The sequence below is a fragment of the Eleutherodactylus coqui genome, chromosome 1 (genome assembly GCF_035609145.1).
Source record: "Eleutherodactylus coqui strain aEleCoq1 chromosome 1, aEleCoq1.hap1, whole genome shotgun sequence".
Taxonomy (NCBI): Eukaryota; Metazoa; Chordata; class Amphibia; order Anura; family Eleutherodactylidae; genus Eleutherodactylus; species Eleutherodactylus coqui.
The window spans coordinates 515,935,937-515,954,066 of NC_089837.1; the positions used below are offsets into that span (position 1 = coordinate 515,935,937).

Consider the following 18,130-nt stretch of genomic DNA (forward strand, 5'->3'; position numbering starts at 1 on the left):
ACTACGTGATCTAGGGGCGGGATTCTAAAACCATCCCGGAAACCCTCCTTTGCCTTTTCCCTATCTGGGTACCTATTTAGGTAGGGCATCATCCTTTCCAGCCTCACTGCGGTCATCTGTTTTTCCACCGAAACCCTGTTCCTTTCCTTTTCCCTTCCAAAAGCACTTGGCGGCCGCATGAGACCTCACATTACACAGGGAACAGATATGCTTGAATCTGCATCCCGCCTGAAACCTACATGGGCCTTTGTTGAATTGCCAACAAAGGCCAAACCGGTTCCCTCCACTTTGTCCCGCCTGGTTTTCTCACTGCGAACTGTTTGCTGAGCCTGACATCCCTGCCTCCCTAAGAAAGGGCTCTCTGTATCTCACCGGGGCCTTTTACCACAACCCAATGTCCTTTTAATCCCATTGGATCAAGGGACGGACTGCTTTACGCTGCCTGAACTGCTCGTCATAACGCAGCCAGGTCTGCCCCCCATACACCTGATAGGCCTCCCCAATTGAGTCCAGGTAGGAAAAAAGCCAAGAACAATTTTCAGGTGCCTTTTTCCCTATAACGTTCACCAATATGGCGAACGCTTGGAGCCAGTTGTTGAAGGTCTGTAGAATTAAATGCCAACTCTGCTACTCCTCCTTTTCCAACTTGTACTTCGTCCTTTTTCCCTTATCTAAATTAAACTTCTCTAGTGGAAGTACAGAAAATATCTCCACATACTCGTCCCACCAGATTTTTACCCTCGCCTCATTTTTCAGGTGTGCCCGTAATGGCCCCTCAAAGTACAAATATACCTCACCTTTGGCCTTATCATCTAACCATACACCGTCTCTGTCTTTCTCCGTCTGTACTGCGACTGCTACCCCCCGCCGACTGCTCAGTCTCAGTCACCCCAACCGAACTTCCCGTTTGGATGCTTTCACAGCTAATAGATGCTCTGGACGGTGTGGTCCATGCCAACACCATCAACGGACCCCCACCCAACTCCTGTCTCTGACACATGTCCCACAGCTGTCAGATAAAAATTTCTAAAGTCTCCACCCCCAATTCACGCGTCACCTAATGGCAACGCGCCAAATGTCTTACTCCCTACACCCCCCCCTCGCAGGCGCAAACTGCCCCACTAAAGTCAACAAACAAGACATAATTGATAACTCACCCGGCTCCGTAGGGGCTGTGAACCCGCCTTCTTCCAGACGTTTGGGCTCCTCTTCCTTCATCCTGTTCCTCTGCTCTCATCCCAGCTGCTCCTGCACCGCTGTTGCCATAGCCGCCACTCTTCTTCTGGGGTCTCCCACTCTTCCTCTCCTCTCTGGACCAGCTGCCTGCTGCCCACCCATGGCCTCTCCTGCTTCATTTCCACTAGGGCTTTGATCTCCACCAGCAGCTCTTTGCCTCAGTCTAGCTCCGCTGCTGCAGAGCTGCTCCACACTTGTGCCTCTCCTGGGTAAACAGCCCCCAATTCTGCCCCCTGCCACATAGTGCTGTCTCCTACTATGCCCCACCCTCCTGGTGGCACGCAGCCTAGCACCTGATGTGGCACCGCGTTGCTTATCGGGAATTTTTCCAGGCCTGTCCTGACCCATCCTCCTCTGTGCTCCCGAGGACCTGAAGGAACGACCGGGAATGGGCTCCCTCTGCAGCTTTCGTGCACCGATATCTCCTCCGGACTCAAGCACGCAGAGGCGCTTGCTCTCCTGGGCCTCCGCTCTCTCCCCGCATTAACAGTTAGCACCAGTTTCTCCTCCGCCGGCGCTGCTCCTGAGATTGCCTCCAGCCACTGCATACCATGTTCTTCTACCTCCGCTCTAATCCTCTGAAGCAGGGCCTCCATCTTGGTGAGTCTTGGGACTTCCCTGCTGTGCCCTTCACTCCGCTGTCTTCTATCTTGGGACTTCTCCCCTGCCTCTTCTTCTCACCCTCTATCTTGGGACTTCTCCCCTGCCTCTTCTTCTCACCCTCTATCTTGGGACTTCACTACTCACCCCTACTTCTCTTTTCTTCTCTCTTGGAACTTCAGACTCCACTCTTCACTTCTACTCTAGCTTCTTCTCCATCTTCTTCCTAGGTAACATGGCTCCCAGTGCCAGGTCACATGATCCTTTTCCAACTGTCTGAACCCAGCCACTGCCCCCTTTTCCACCACTCCCTTTTTCCAGAAAGCTCTCTTCCCTATTGCCTTCCCAGCTCCGGCATTACTAATGAAATGCGTTTTGACTAGAGATGAGCGAGCACCAAAATCCTCGGGTGCTCGTTACTCGAGACGAATTTTTCACGATGCTCGAGGGTTCGTTTCGAGTAATGAACCCCATTGAAGTCAATGGGCGACCCGAGCATTTTTGTATATCGCCGATGCTCGCTAAGGTTTTCATTTGTGAAAATCGGGGCAATTCAAGAAAGTGATGGGAACGACATGGCAACGGATAGGGCAGGCGAGGGGCTACATGTTTGGCTGCATCTCAAGTTCACAGGTCCCACTATTAAGCCACAATAGCGGCAAGAGTGCCCCCCCAACAACTTTTACATCTGAAAAGCCCCCATTAGCAATGCATACCTTAGCTAAGCACCACACTACCTCCAACAAAGCACAATCACTGCCTGCATGACACTCCGCTGCCACTTCTCCTGGGTTACATGCTGCCAAATCCCCCCCCCCCACGACCCAGTGTCCACAGCGCACACCAAACTGTCCCTGCCCAGCCTTCAGCTGCCCTCATGCCACGCCACCCTCATGTCTATTTATAAGTGCGTCTGCCACAGGAAAAGCAGGCACACACTGCAGAGGGTTGGCACGGCTAGGCAGCGACCCTCTTTAAAAGTGGCGCGGCGATAGCCCACAATGCTGTACAGAAGCAATGAGAAATCCAATCCTGTGCCACCTCCATCAGGAGCTGCACACGTGGGCATAGCAATGGGGAACCTATGTGCCACACACTATTCATTCTGTCAAGGTTTCTGCATGCCCCAGTCAGACCGCGTTTTTTTATATATAGTCACAGGCAGGTACAACTCCGCAATGGGAATTCCGTGTGCACCCACAGCATGGATGGCTCCCTGGAACCCACCGGCGGTACATAAAAATATCCCATTGCATTGCCCAACACAGCTGAGGTAGTAATGTCATGCTTAATGCAGGTGGGCTTCGGCCCACACTGCATGCCCCAGTCAGACTGGGGTTCTTTAGAAGTGGACACAGATGCATTTACAACTCCCTGTGGACCCACAGCATGGGTGGGTGCCAGGAAGCCACCGGCGGTACATAAATATATCCCATTGCATTGCCCAACACAGCTGAGGTAGTAATGTCGTGCTTAATGCAGGTGGGCTTCGGTCCACACTGCATGCCCCAGTCAGACTGGGGTTCTTTAGAAGTGGACACAGATGCATTTACAACTGCCTGTGGACCCACAGCATGGGTGGCTCCCTGGAACCCACCGGCGGTACATAAATATATCCCATTGCAGTGCCCAACACAGCTGATGTAACGTCAGCTGTAATGCAGGTGGGCTAAAAATTAATTTGATTACACTGTAGGCGAGGGCCCACAAAAATTGCTGTATCAACAGTACTAATGTACCTCTGAAAAATTGCCCATGCTCAACCAAGAGGGCAGGTGAAACCCATTAATCGCTTTGGTTAATGTGGCTTAATTTGTAACTAGGCCTGGGGGCAGCCCAGTAAAAAAAATATAAATTGGTTCAGGTGAAAGTTTCAACGCTTTAACGAGCATTGAAACGTATAAAAATTGTTTAGAAAAATTATATGACTGAGCCTTCTGGGCCTAAGAAAAATTGCCCGTTTGGCGTGATTATGTGAGGTTTCAGGAGGAGGAGCAGGAGGAGGAGGAGGAATATTATACTAGGAAAGATGAAGCAAAAAGGTCCCCGTTTTGGATGGTGATAGAGAACGATGCTTCCATCCGCGGGTGCAGCCTACGTATTGCTTAGGTATCGCTGCTGTCCGCAAGTGGAGAAGAGAAGTCTGGGGAAATCCAGGCTTTGTTCATCTTGATGAGTGTAAGCCTGTCACCACTGTCGGTTGACAGGTGGGTACGCTTATCCGTGATGATTCCCCCAGCCACACTAAACACACTCTCTGACAAGACGCTAGCCGCAGGACAAGCAAGCACCTCCAGGGCATACAGCGCGAGTTCAGGCCACGTGTCCAGCTTCAACACCCAGTAGTTGTAGGGGGCAGAGGCGTCACCGAGGACGGTGGTGCAATCGGCTACGTACTCCCTCACCATCCTTTTACAGTGCTCCCGCCAACTCAGCCTTGACTGGGGACCGGTGACACAGTCTTGCTGGGGAGCCATAAAGCTGTCAAAGGCCTTAGAGAGTGTTCCCCTGCCTGCGCTGTACATGCTGCCTGATCTCTGCGCCTCCCCTGCTACCTGGGCCGCGGAAATGCGCCTTCGGCCACTAGCGCTGTCGGATGGGAAGTTTACCATCAGTTTGTCCACCAGCGCCCTGTGGTATAGCATCATTCTCGAACCCCTTTCCTCTTCGGGAATGAGAGTGCAAAGGCTCTCCTTATACCGTGGATCGAGCAGTGTGTACACCCAGTAATCCGTAGTGGCCAGAATGCGTGTAACGCGAGGGTCACGAGAAAGGCATCCTAACATGAAGTCAGCCATGTGTGCCAGGGTACCTGTACGCAACATATGGCTGTCCTCACTCGGAAGATCACTTTCAGGATCCTCCTCCTTCTCCTCCTCCTCTGGCCATACACGCTGAAAGGATGACAGGCAAGCTGCATCTGTACCCTCACCAGTGGGCCAAGCTGTCTCTTCCCCCTCCTCCTCATGCTCCTCCCCCTCCTCCTCCTCCTCCTCCTTTGGCCATACACGCTGAAAGGATGACAGGCAAGCAGCATCTGTCCCCTCAGCAATGGGCCAAGCTGTCTCTTCCCCCTCCTCCTCATGCTCCTCCCACTCCTCCTCAACGCGCTGAGATATAGACATGAGGTTGCTCTGACTATCCAGCGACATACTGTCTTCCCCCGCCTCCGTTTCTGATTCCAAAGCGTCTGCCTTTATGCTTTGCAGGGAACTTCTCAAGAGGCATAGCAGAGGAATGGTGACGCTAATGATTGCAGCATCCCCGCTCACCACCTGGGTAGACTGCTCAAATTTTCCAAGGACCTGGCAGATGGCTGCCAACCAGGCCCACTCTTCTGTAAATAATTGAGGAGGCTGACTCCCACTGCGCTGCGCAAGTTGGAGTTGGTATTCCACTATAGCTCTACGCTGCTCATAGAATCTGGCCAACATGTGGAGCGTAGAGTTCCACTGTGTGGGCACGTCGCACAGCAGTCGGTGCACTGGCAGATTAAAGCGATGTTGCAGGGTGCGCAGGGTGGCAGCGTCCGTGTGGGATTTGCGGAAATGTGCGCAGAGCTGGCGCACCTTTCCGAGCAGGTATGACAAGTGGGGGTAGCTTTTCAGAAAGCGCTGAACCACCAAATTAAAGACATGGGCCAGGCATGGCACATGCGTGAGGCTGCCGAGCTGCAGAGCCGCCACCAGGTTACGGCCGTTGTCACACACGACCATGCCCGGTTGGAGGCTCAGCGGCGCAAGCCAGCGGTCGGTCTGCTCTGTCAGACCCTGTAGCAGTTCGTGGGCCGTGTGCCTCCTATCTCCTAAGCTGAGTAGTTTCAGCACGGCCTGCTGACGCTTGCCCACCGCTGTGCTGCCACACTGCGCGACACCGACTGCTGGCGACGTCCTGCTGCTGCTGACACATCTAGATTGCGAGACAGAGGTTGAGGAGGAGGAGGAGGAGGGTGCTTTAGTGGAGGAAGCATACACCGCCGAACATACCACCACCGAGCTGTGGCCCGCAATTCTGGGGGTGGGTAAAACGTGAGCGGTCCCAGGCTCTGACTCTGTCCCAGCCTCCACTAAATTCACCCAATGTGCCGTCAGGGAGATGTAGTGGCCCTGCCCGCCTGTGCTTGTCCACGTGTCCGTAGTTAAGTGGACCTTGCCACTAACCGCATTGGTGAGGGCGCGTACAATGTTGCGGGAGACGTGGTCGTGCAGGGCTGGGACGGCACATCGGGAAAAGTAGTGGCGACTGGGAACTGAGTAGCGCGGGGCCGCCGCCGCCATCATAGCTTTGAAAGCCTCTGTTTCCACAACCCTATACGGCAGCATTTCAAGGCTGATAAATTTGGCTATGTGGACGGTTAACGCTTGAGCGTGCGGGTGCGTGGCGGCGTACTTGCGCTTGCGCTCCAACACTTGCGCTAGCGACGGCTGGACTGTGCGGTGCGAGACATTGGTGGATGGGTCCGAGGACAGCGGAGGTGAGGGTGTGGGTGCAGGCCATGAGACGGTAGTGCCTGTGTCCTGAGAGGGAGGTTGGATCTCAGTGGCAGGTTGGGGCACAGGGGGAGAGGCAGCGGTGCAAACCGGAGGCAGTGAACGGCCTTCGTCCCACCTTGTGGGGTGCTTGGCCATCATATGTCTGCGCATGCTGGTGGTGGTGAGGCTGTTGGTGGTGGCTCCCCGGCTGATCTTGGCGCGACAAAGGTTGCACACCACTGTTCGTCGGTCGTCAGGCGTCTCGGTGAAAAACTGCCAGACCTTAGAGCACCTCGGCCTCTGCAGGGTGGCATGGCGCGAAGGTGCGCTTTGGGAAACAGTTGGTGGATTATTCGGTCTGGCCCTGCCTCTACCCCTGGCCACCGCACTGCCTTTTGCAACCTGCCCTGCTGCTGCCTGTGCCTCCCCCTCTGAAGACCTGCCCTGTGTAGGCGTTGCACACCAGGTGGGGTTAGTCACCTCATCGTCCTGCTGCTCTTCCTCCGAATCCTCTGTGCGCTCCTCCCTCGGACTTACTGCCCTTACTACTACCTCACTGCAAGACAACTGTGTCTCATCGTCATCGTCCTCCTCACCCACAGAAAGTTCTTGAGACAGTTGGCGGAAGTCCCCAGCCTCATCCCCCGGACCCCGGGAACTTTCCAATGGTTGTGCATCAGTGACGATAAACTCCTCTGGTGGAAGAGGAACCACTGCTGCCCAATCTGAGCAGGGGCCCGAGAACAGTTCCTGGGAGTGTTCCCGCTCCTGAGCATATGTCATTGTAGTGGAGTGAGGAGGCTGGGAGGAAGGAGGAGCAGCAGACAGAGGATTCGGATTTGCAGCAGTGGACGGCGCAGAACTGTGGCTGGACGATAGGTTGCTCGAAGCACTTTCTGCCATCCAGGACAGGACCTGCTCACACTGCTCATTTTCTAATAAAGGTCTCTCGCGTGGACCCATTAATTGGGCGATGAATGTGGGGACGCCAGAAACGTGCCTCTCTCCTAATCGCGCAGCAGTCGGCTGCGACACACCGGGATCAGGAGCTCGGCCTGTGCCCACACCCTCACTTGGGCCTACGCGTCCTCGGCCGCGTCCACGTCCTCTAGGCCTACCCTTACCCCTCAGCATGCTGTATTACCAGTGATTTGATTTCACAGGCAGGAAAGAAATTGGCGCAAGCCTGCAGGCCAAATATAAGTTTTTAACTTTTTTTAAAAAGGAAAGGCCCACTGCCTCTAGTGAATGAATAATAAGTTTAATAACTGTGTTGCGGCCCTGCAAAAGTGTCACAGAACTTTACTGTTGCAGAGTTATTAACTGTGGCAGAGCAGGTATTTCCCAGGCAGGAAAGAAATTGGCGCAAGGCTGCACTCAACCGTAGCTGGTTGCGTCTGATTTTTTTAGGTTCTCCACGCAGCACACACGTACCCAGAGCCCTTAGGACTGACAGAGGCAGGGCAAATATACTTTTTTCCCTTTTGTTAAAAAAGAAAAGGCCCACTGCATCTATTCAATGACTAATATAACTGTGTTGCGGCCCTGCAAAAGTGTCACAGAACTTTAGTGTTGCAGAGTTATTAACTGTGGCAGAGCAGGTATTTCCCAGGCAGGAAAGAAATTGGCGCAAGGCCGCACTCAACCGTAGCTGGTTGCGTCTGATTTTTTTAGGTTCTCCACGCAGCACACACGTACCCAGAGCCCTTAGGACTGACAGAGGCAGGGCAAATATACTTTTTTCCCTTTTGTTTAAAATGATAGGCCCACTGCGTCTATTCACTGAATAATAAGTTTAATAACTGACACTGTGTTGCTGCCCTGCAAAAGTGTCACAGAACTTTACTGTTGCAGAGTTATTAACTGTGGCAGAGCAGGTATTTCCCAGGCAGGAAAGAAATTGGCGCAAGGCTGCACTCAACCGTAGCTGGTTGCGTCTGATTTTTTTACGTTCTCCACGCAGCACACACGTACCCAGAGCCCTGACGGCTGTCAGAGGCAGGGCAAATATACTTTTTTCCCTTTTGTTAAAAAAGAAAAGGCCCACTGCATCTATTCAATGACTAATATAACTGTGTTGCGGCCCTGCAAAAGTGTCACAGAACTTTACTGTTGCAGAGTTATTAACTGTGGCAATGCAGGTATTTCCCAGGCAGGAAAGAAATTGGCGCAAGGCTGCACTCAACCGTAGCTGGTTGCGTCTGATTTTTTTAGGTTCTCCACGCAGCACACACGTACCCAGAGCCCTTAGGACTGACAGAGGCAGGGCAAATATACTTTTTTCCCTTTTGTTAAAAAAGAAAAGGCCCACCGCGTCTATTCAATGACTAATAACTGTGTTGTGGCCCTGCCTACACAATTATGTGCCTGTAGTATCAATGCAGGGTGCAATGCTCTGCACCGCCGATTTTGAGGAAAAAAAAAAGCAACACAGCTAACAGCAGCCTGCACAGTACTCCACACAGTTAAATGTGGCCCTAGAAAGGACCGTTGAGGTTCTTGAAGGCTACACTCACTCCTAACACTCTCCCTGCCTAAGCACCACTTCTGTCCCTAATACCGGGTGCAATGCTCTGCACTGCCGATTTTGACAAAAAAAAAAATGTCTCCACTGCTAACAGCAGCCTGCACACACGTAGATGTGGCCCTAAGAAGGACCGTTGGGGTTCTTGAAGCCTACACTCACTACAAATACTCTCCCTACAGCAACTCCAATAGAACTGGACTTTCCCTCAGCTAACTCACAAGGCATGTGTGGCGAGCCGCGGGAGGGGCCGACTTTTATACTCGGGTGACATCAGATCTCCCCAGCCACTCACAGCAGGGGGGTGGTATAGGGCTTGAACATCACAGGGGGAAGTTGTAATGCCTTCCCTGTCTTTCAATTGGCCAGAAAAGCGCACTAACGTCTCAGAGAGGAAACTGAAAGTAACCGGAACACCGCGTGGTGCTCGTTACGAGTAACGAGCATCCCGAACACCCTAATATTCGCACGAATATCAAGCTCGGACGAGTACGTTCGCTCATCTCTAGTGTGGTACAAGAGGAACATCCATATAGAATTACAAGAGAAGATGCTCAGAATTTTTATTTTATGGGCAATGTAAATAGTTACTTAGACCTGTCTGGAGATGCACATACACAATGCTAAATCCATGTGTGTGCAAGAAAATCCACAGAAGAATTCCAAAGCGCAGCCTCAATATTCTAACGAGGATTAAAATGTTAAATCTATGTGGATAAATCTGACGTGAATCTAACAGTTTATGGACCTTGTGAATGAGACCTTATACTGTATGTGGAGGACAAACCAGTACAATGGCTGGATGCAGGTACTCACCTGGCCGAGACATTTCTGACCTTCCAGCTTTGGTACACATCTGGCATATTCCAGAGGTTGGGAAATCTTGCAACACCCGCTGTTACATCCATCACTGGAATAACATTGATTTCCGTTGTCCTTAACGTAAAACAGAAATTAAATGTTTAGTGAATTTGTTTATAAGGCTTCTTCACACGGGTGACAAAATAGCATGATTTTCTCGCGATACGCCGGTGCTACAAAATGCATGTATGTGAAGCCCATGCTTTTTTATAGGTTCTTCACATTAATGATGTAGCATGCGACATTGCAAGACAAAAAAAAAATTGCAGGTTGCTAGAGACATCCTTCGACTTGCAAGGTTTTGTAGCCCATGTTTCCCTTCCTCTCCATCGGGAAACATTGCACGAAAATGCATTTTCGTGTGATGCGATGCAATTTTTACAGTAGCAATTCCTACTGTAAAAGCCCTAAAATAAGCCCTAGCTGCATAACAAAAAAATCAGCCAATCAGAGGCAGCACTTCCTGCAGGCAGGGATTTTCAAATCCCTAACCAGGAGGAGGTACCTGAAGACAAGTGCCAGGGATCGGGAAAAAGATGCAATGGAGCTGACAGCACTTCTTAGGTGATGTTTTTTTTTTTTTTTTTTATATGCAGCCAGTGCTTATTTTCGGAAGGGGTTATATTTCAAGGCCCTTTTCTCTCCCCGAAAATCCTTGCACATGGTGCTACAAAGTTGCACAACTTTGCAGCACCATGTGTGACTTTGTAGCGACACAAAATTATGATATCGCCATGAGAAAATGCAGTGATATCACACGGACCACCAACGCGATTTTCCCATGGGGATATTGTGTCGCTCGTGTGAAACAGGCCATAACGTGTCAACTCTCCTGTAACATCCAGGAGACTCCCAGGCAAAAGGGAGACTTCCCTGATTACCGCAATAGTTGTTAAATCTGCCGTACCTCACTTTACATCCAAGTGTAAATGAACACAAAAATCACCAGCAGAATTCTAGATCTCAGTCTCAGAGTTCTGACGTGGATTAAATTGTCAGAGCCGCATCAGGAAAATATGGTCAATCTGATGGTTGAAGGAACTATACTGTGTGCGGAGGAGAAACCAATACAACAGCGGAATACAGATACTTACCGGGCCGAAACATGACTTATACATGTAATCGACACATGTACCCATTCCATTCGGTTGATATATGTAGCAACAGCTGCTCATACATTCAGCACTAGTCATACAAGGACTGTCCATGCACTAAATGTAAAACAGAGGAAATATATATAAAGTGAATTTGTTTATAAGGTTTCACATTTATTTCACATGAAGAAGAAAAGACAATTCAACTTGGAATATATATATATTAAATTCCCAGAAAAAGGGGATTTTTGGTTGTGAAATCTACTGCATGTTGCTGAAGTCTCTTGGAAGGAAGCTTTTATAAAAGATTTCTCTTGGCCCTGGCTGCTGGATGTATGGCAGTCGGCATGAGACATGCTGGATTTCCTGCTGAGCTTCCCTCCACACAATCCTGCCCTATCCGGAGATCAGCGGCGCCCCTACAGGCAGACCCCATAAAAACACATTGTTTCAGCAAGATGAGTGATGTAGAGTCGGGCAGTGAAGATGCTGATGCTGTGGGGCCCGGAGTTGCATTAGAAGTGTGGCCTTTCCATTCTATGCTTGGACATAAACCTGTCATTAAGTTAAAGTAGCAACTAATACCTGGGCTGGAGTAGCATCCCCAAAAAGAATAAGGGGCAGCAGGGAACTTTTCATTTACACACTGCATGGCTGAATTATTAATATTGGGGCACATGTATTACTGCTGATGCGCTGGAGTTCTGGAAAATATGGCACTTTTTTGCGTAAATAGATTTAGTCAAATTTAATATTGCTTTGCCCCAAAAGGAACAGAATAGGGGGTGGGGTTTGATTGCAGTGAGGTTTTTAGACTGATTTAAAGGGGTTATCTGAGTTAAGGGAAACCCCTGTCAACGTGTTCACCAGACATAAAAAAGACAAGTCAGCAGTTGCTCACCTCTTCCGGCTCCCCCTTTTATCGCCCTATGTTAGTTCATATACTTAACACAAATCTTTTTCTAGACACTTCCAAACTGTAATGTGTGTGCATATGTATAATTTTTTACCTAATCTCTCCATTGTCTCCAGTAGTTTCTGTCCCAGATCCATCCCTCACCTCTCTTCAGGACTGCTACTGAGTGTACTCTCTCCTCTATCTGTCATTGCCCTCTACAGTAAAAGTCATTGATTACTTCCTTTCAATGCCAGCAAACCTCTCAGTGAAACACTTTGAATCTAGCATTATTAGATGTATGGACACAAAGTCCAAGAAACCGTACAAAGAAATCTAAAGGCAATATACTGAGCCCCCTGAAGCTCCCATGTGCCCCTGTGCTGCCATCTACCTCTCACCCAGGCCACTTCAATATACAATTTCTACTATCAACATACATTTCCTAGAGCACTTTATTAGCAAATGAAGTGTTACAGAGCTACACAAGTATAGGAATTTGGTTCATTTTAAAATGCTTCCCTATTGTTAATATATAAACCAGATATAGAAGCCTGAAATATCTACATAAATGTAAATAAAATACAATTTGAAATATTATTCATTTTACCTTTAATTCAGACTGTGCAAATTCGAAACAGAGCGATAGACCCACAAATAGCAAGATGGTCGTCATCCTAAATTGTGCCATTTCAATAGCGAAGAAGCTAATGATGAACGACTTGAACACAGCGAGCCAGCGGGCAAAGAAAGAGAGACTGGAGGATGCAGTGTATACATGGCTTATAAATAATTCCCTCAACCTCATAAATGTCAGAAAGCTTTTGGATCGCAAAAGAAAGTAAAACAACTAGAACTTAATGTTCCATCCTGGATCCGGGATCCTGTTCTATTTAATATTTGCTTTCTCTTACTGAATACATGCTAGGTAAACAGAGCATATAAGTTGCCAGACCAGATATCAATATATTAGGATGCCAAGTAATATAGGACTGCTCTCCTCCTGCCGCTGTTCTCTTGCTCAGTGTCCTCCCACTGAGACCTCTAATACATGCTATGATTCTTGATCTCTTAAATGGTCAGTGCACGCTGGTGTAATTCTTCCCCTGCCATCTCCTTCCTTACCAGACTACTTCGGGTGCTTTTGCCCATCGCTCCGGTGCCTGAGCAATATTTTTCCTAGGTTCTAGAAGTTTCTTAAACTGCTCCTTCTGTTAGTGTATCCTGCTTATATTCTCAGCTAGATTACTAACTTTGTCCTTCTCTCTATCGCCTATCCTGACTTCTCTCCTATCCTAAATTTTTTAAGACTTTCATCCTCCCACACTGCCCATATTCTATGTCCTAACTTGGCACTTCAAACTGGACTCATCTATCCAATCTCATGTCAGCTGTTGCTAACAGAGATTACTCATGTGTATTTACCTGGGAATTCACTGTATAAAGTCCATACCTTCTCTAGGAGTTAAGGGTAATAATGGCACATTTTCTGTTAAATACCGCTTTATGCCAAATCTGCCCAAAGCCTAGAGAGTCCACTATTCAGTTGGACCTTGTTTATATGTGAAACTATTGCAGTGAAGGTTTCTATAACTGTTGGGTGTTTTTGCTGTAAGAAATGTTGCTAATATATAATGCTATACTATAGACACTATAAAGGAAAGTGAGACAGATGGTGGCTGAAAGGTCAGTGCTATTAGTATTGTTTATTGCCAGACCAGACCAACTGCTAGAATAATGTACCCAGAATTGGCTCACTTGCATTGGAACCCACTGGGAGAGATCCTGCTGGTGGGGTCAATTGGGTCCTGGGGCATATATACATATATGATTCATTTTTTTAAAATTCATAGTAAATGCAATTTAAAAATTTATATACTTACCTCTTCCGATGATCGCACCCTCTACAATCTGCATTGCTCCAATCACTTGCATGATTGGTTATGTGATGATGCAGACTGAAAGTCAGTTTGAAACTAGTTTAATGTGAATTGCAGAGACTGGGAGAAGCAACAGAGGAAAATATGTGTATTTTTTATTTTGAATGCATGTAACAAATTAAAAGCATTATTATTACTAAAAGGGGCATTGTAATTAGTAATAGATGTCTAGGAGGGGTATTCTTACTTAACCCCTTGAATGGCGGGTTTCTTACCACCCTGTCAAACCCACCAGGGCAGGTTTTTTAAATGGTCTAATCATTTAATTTCAACTAATTTTGGAGTCGCGTTCCAAGAGCCATAACTTTTTCATTTTTCCATTGACACAGCCATATTAGGGCTTGTTTTTTGCGGGACAAGTTGTACTTTTTGTTGGCATTATTTTGGGGTATATATAATGTATTGCATAACTTTTGTAAAAAAAATTTGTAGGGAGATTGGGGAAAAAAAAGAAATTCTGCAATTTGTTTTTTGGATTCCATTTTTATGGTGTTCAGCTTGCAGAATAATGAATGTGATAACATTATTCTTTGAGTCAACAAGATCCTGGCGATACCAAGTTTATACAGTTTTTTTATGTTTTGCTATTTTTGTACAACTAAAACATTTTTTTCCTTAAAGGTTTGCTTTTGTGTCGCCACATTCCAAGAGCCGTATCATTTTATTTTTCCATTGCCAGAGCTCTAGAAGGGCTTGTTTTTTGCGGGATGAACTTTAGTCTTCATTTATCTATTTTTTTGGGACATGTAAAATTTTGATCGCTTTTTATTCCACTTTTTCTAGTAGCAAGATTAAAAATCTGTAATTCTGGCATGTTTTTTATTTTTATTTTTCACTGCATTCTCCGAGCAGAATAAATAATGTATTAAAGTAATTCTACAGGCCAGTACGATTATGCCAATACCAAAAAAAAAAAGTAATAAAAGTTAAAATCACCCTCCTTTTGCCATATCTATAATAAAAAAATCTAAATCATAAAAGAAAAATACATATTTGGTATCACCGTGTCCATAAATGTCCGTTCTATCAAAGTAGTGCATTATTTTTCCCGCACGGTGAACGTAGTCCAAAAAAAAAATAAAGAACGGCACAAATGCACTTTTTCAGTCACCCTGTCTCCCAGAAAAAATGCTATAAAAAGCGATCAAAAAGTCATATGTATTCTAAATTAGTACTAACGTAAACTACAGGACATCTCGCAGAAAATGAGCCCTCGATCAAGTACGTCAACGGAAAAATTAAAAAATTATTGCGCGCAGAAGATGGAGCAGAAAATAATTTTAAAAAATTAAATGTCCTTGAAAAAAAATACAAGTACTACAGCAAAAAAAAATATACAAGTTTGGTATCGTAGTAATCGCACTGACCCATAGAATAAAGTTATTATGTAATTTTTGTTGCAGTTTGTGTGCGGTAGAAACAAAACACACTGAAAGATGGTGGAATCTCTTTTTTTTTTTTCATTTTACGCCACTTAGAATTTTGTAAAAGTTTTTCAGTGCATTATATGCTAATTTAAATAGGATCATTGAAAATAACAACTCGTCCCGCAAAAAACAAGCCCTTATACAGCGATGTCGATGGATAAATAAAGGAGTTATGATTTTTTAAACAGGGGGAGGAAAAAAACAAATGGGGAAAAAAGAAAAAAAGGGGCCGTGTCATTAAGGGTGCGTTCAGACTAGCGTCTTTTGGTGCGTACATACGTCCGCACCTAGGTACAAGCAAAAGCACGCGTGAACACAGCTGCGTGCTTGTTGTCAATGGACCCGCGGCTGCTGCCGGCGGCTCCATTGAAAACAATGCTCTACCGATCCCCTGCATTCTTTTCCAGGGAAGGGCTTTACATATAAGCCCTTCCCTGAAAAAAAAAATATTTTAGTGCAAAACAAAAAAAGAATTAAAAAAAACTTACCTCTCCGCTGCTGCTGTGACCCCCGCGGGCATGAAGAACACTCCTTCACCCCCGCTAGTTAAAAGAATTCCCTGCTGCTACATCTGCCACAGATGCAGCAAAAGGAATTCTTCAATTCTCCACCGCAGCTGTCACACATGACAGCTGCGGTAGAGAATCCTGCTGCCGGCATCCTGTCAATGGCTTTTCAGGGAAGTGCTTCATAAGCCCTTCCCTGAAAAGCCATTTAAAATAGTGCAAAAAATAAAAAAAAAACAATTCTCACCTCCCTTCAGCTGCCGGGGGTCAGCTGCGACTTCTGGCGCTGTCCCTGGCTCTGTAGTTCTGAGCTATCAGCAGCCGGGGATTTAAAATCCCCGCCTGCTGGTAGCTCTGAATGTGGTTGGCTGAATTGCTTCAGCCAATTACAACGAGAGCTACCAGCAGGAGGGGATTTTAAATCCCCAGCTGCTGATAGCTCAACAGCGCTACAGAGCTGGGGACAGCGGCAGAAGTCCCCGCTGAGCCCCGGCAGCTGTTAGTGGCTTTGCAGGGAAGCTCTCACCTGTCATTCATTCGGGGAGAGCTGCCTGTGATTGGCTGAGCACCTCAGCCAATCACATTCAGCTCTTTCAGCAGGCGGGCATTTTAAATCCCTGGCTGCTGATAGATCAGCAGTTCAGCACCACAGTGCAGGGGACAGCAGGAGAAGACGCGGCTGTGCCCTGGCAGCTGAAGGGAGGGGAGTATCTATTTTTTTTGCTTTTTAAATCACTTTTAATTGATTTCCAGGGAAGGCCTCATATGTAAAGCCCTTCCCTGAAAAACAATTCAGGTGTGCCACAGACCATTGTCTTCAATGGAGCCGCCGCCAGCAGCAGCGGCTCCATTGAAGTGAATGGCTGCATTTTTTTTTTTCACCAAAATTTTTCCTTTTCAGTTAAGAGCCTATATGTAAAGCTCTTCCCTGAAAAACAATTTGGTGGTGCCAGCAGACAGTTGTCTTCAATGGAGCCGCCGGCAGCAGAAGCGGCTCCATTGAAGAGAATGCCTGAATTTTTATTTTTTTTTACACTAAAATCTTTATTTTTCAGGGAAGGGCTTATATGTAAAGTCCTTCCCTGAAAAGGAATGCAGGGAGCCAGCAGGTTATTGTTTTCAATGGAGCCGCCGGCAGCAGCCGCGGCTCCATTGAAAACAATGCGTGCATTCCCTATGGTGCACGCATGTCCTATCTTTGCAGGCATGCACCTGCAAAGTACGGACATGTGCACACACCATAGGGAATGCAGTGTTGTAAATACAAACGCGTTTTTGTGCGTGCGTATGCACGCACCAAAACACGCTTGTCTGAACGCACCCTAAGGGGTTAAATAATGTACTAACTTCCTTCTCTGGGTCATTACCATGCAGGGTCACCACATGTGTAATTTTATTTTTAATTTTTTACAAAGTAAAGGGAGACAAGTATTTTTGTTTTTTATTTTATTAATTATTTTTTTACTTTTTTTTTCTTTAACTTTTTTTTAACTTTTTTTTTTGTCCCTTTAGGGGACTTTCACAGAGACCAATCAGGACCCCCTGATCACTTTCCAGGGGTCCAATAGTGACAACCCTTTACATGCTGCAGTCACATAGACTGCAGCATTTAAAGGGTTAACACAGCAGAGATCGGAGGTTTTCTCTGATCTCTGCTGTAAGAGCTGGTGCCTGGCTGTCCTCTGACAGCCAAGCACCAGCTCTTCCTGCCACAAAGACCATCGGCTTGCTTCTGACAAGCCGGTGGTCTCCATGGCAACCTGTATACAAAGCAGTGCAGGGATTTGAAATTAAAAGCGGAAGATTGCCGGCAGATCAGTAATATATCCCTGATTCTTTTTTCAAGGATCCTGAACTGCTCTGTGTGGTCTGTGCAGGCAGAGCACACTGCCACAGCTTGTGGCATTGTGCTCTGCAGCTCCCATAGTGATACATAGCCTGGAAATCTTCTGGCCCAAATCACTATCGGCAGTTGAGCTCGTCCCGGAAAATTTCCGGGCGTGCCACTCAAGCGGTTAATGGTGGCCATGAGGGGTATTATTATGGAATTGTGACCATGAAGGGCACAACTACTGAATGCAGGCATAAAAGGGGGCACCATTACTGTGTGGGGGTACTAAAAGGAGCAATGACTGTGTGGGGACTACAAAAAGTTAATAAATAGAGCTACTATTATTATTATTTTTATCTAGGGGACTATAAATTGAAAGATTGTGTAAAGATGTGAATAATGAAGGTAGGTGGCTTAAAAATGGAAAAGTCAAATGGTCTGTGTGTCAAATCCTGCAGGGAGAAGTTGTGACCAGCGGAGGTCACTGGAAGTAACTGTACTGTAATCATATATACAGTCTGCAGAGTGCCTGTATAGAACTGGTATCAACAGTTATATGGTCACTTTATATGGGTAATAGTGCTCTTCATGTACCGTCTTTTTTAGTAACACTTTGGTAGTATTGTGTGGTCACAGTCTGGGGGTATTAGTTGGCCTTCATTTAGTCTTGTTGGTAATGCTAATCTTTGTATTAGTCTTTATTCACTTGACGTGGAATTCCTTTGTGGAACCACGGCTTACTCA

The 18,130-nt window shown here is 47.0% G+C and overlaps 1 protein-coding gene across 1 annotated transcript in view; it reads right to left on the bottom strand.

The window, feature by feature from the left end:
- LOC136614653 (keratin-associated protein 9-6-like) overlaps positions 1–12,450 on the bottom strand; it is a 30,899-nt gene extending 18,449 nt beyond the window's left edge. The window contains exons 1-3 of the mRNA XM_066594126.1: positions 12,293–12,450; positions 10,788–10,904; positions 9,649–9,768 (exon numbers count right to left, since the gene is read on the bottom strand). Coding sequence (XP_066450223.1) covers positions 9,649–9,768; positions 10,788–10,904; positions 12,293–12,373 — 318 coding nt within the window. The 5' untranslated portion in view covers positions 12,374–12,450. The remainder of the gene's footprint in view (positions 1–9,648; positions 9,769–10,787; positions 10,905–12,292) is intronic.
- Positions 12,451–18,130: the final 5,680 nt, after the last annotated feature.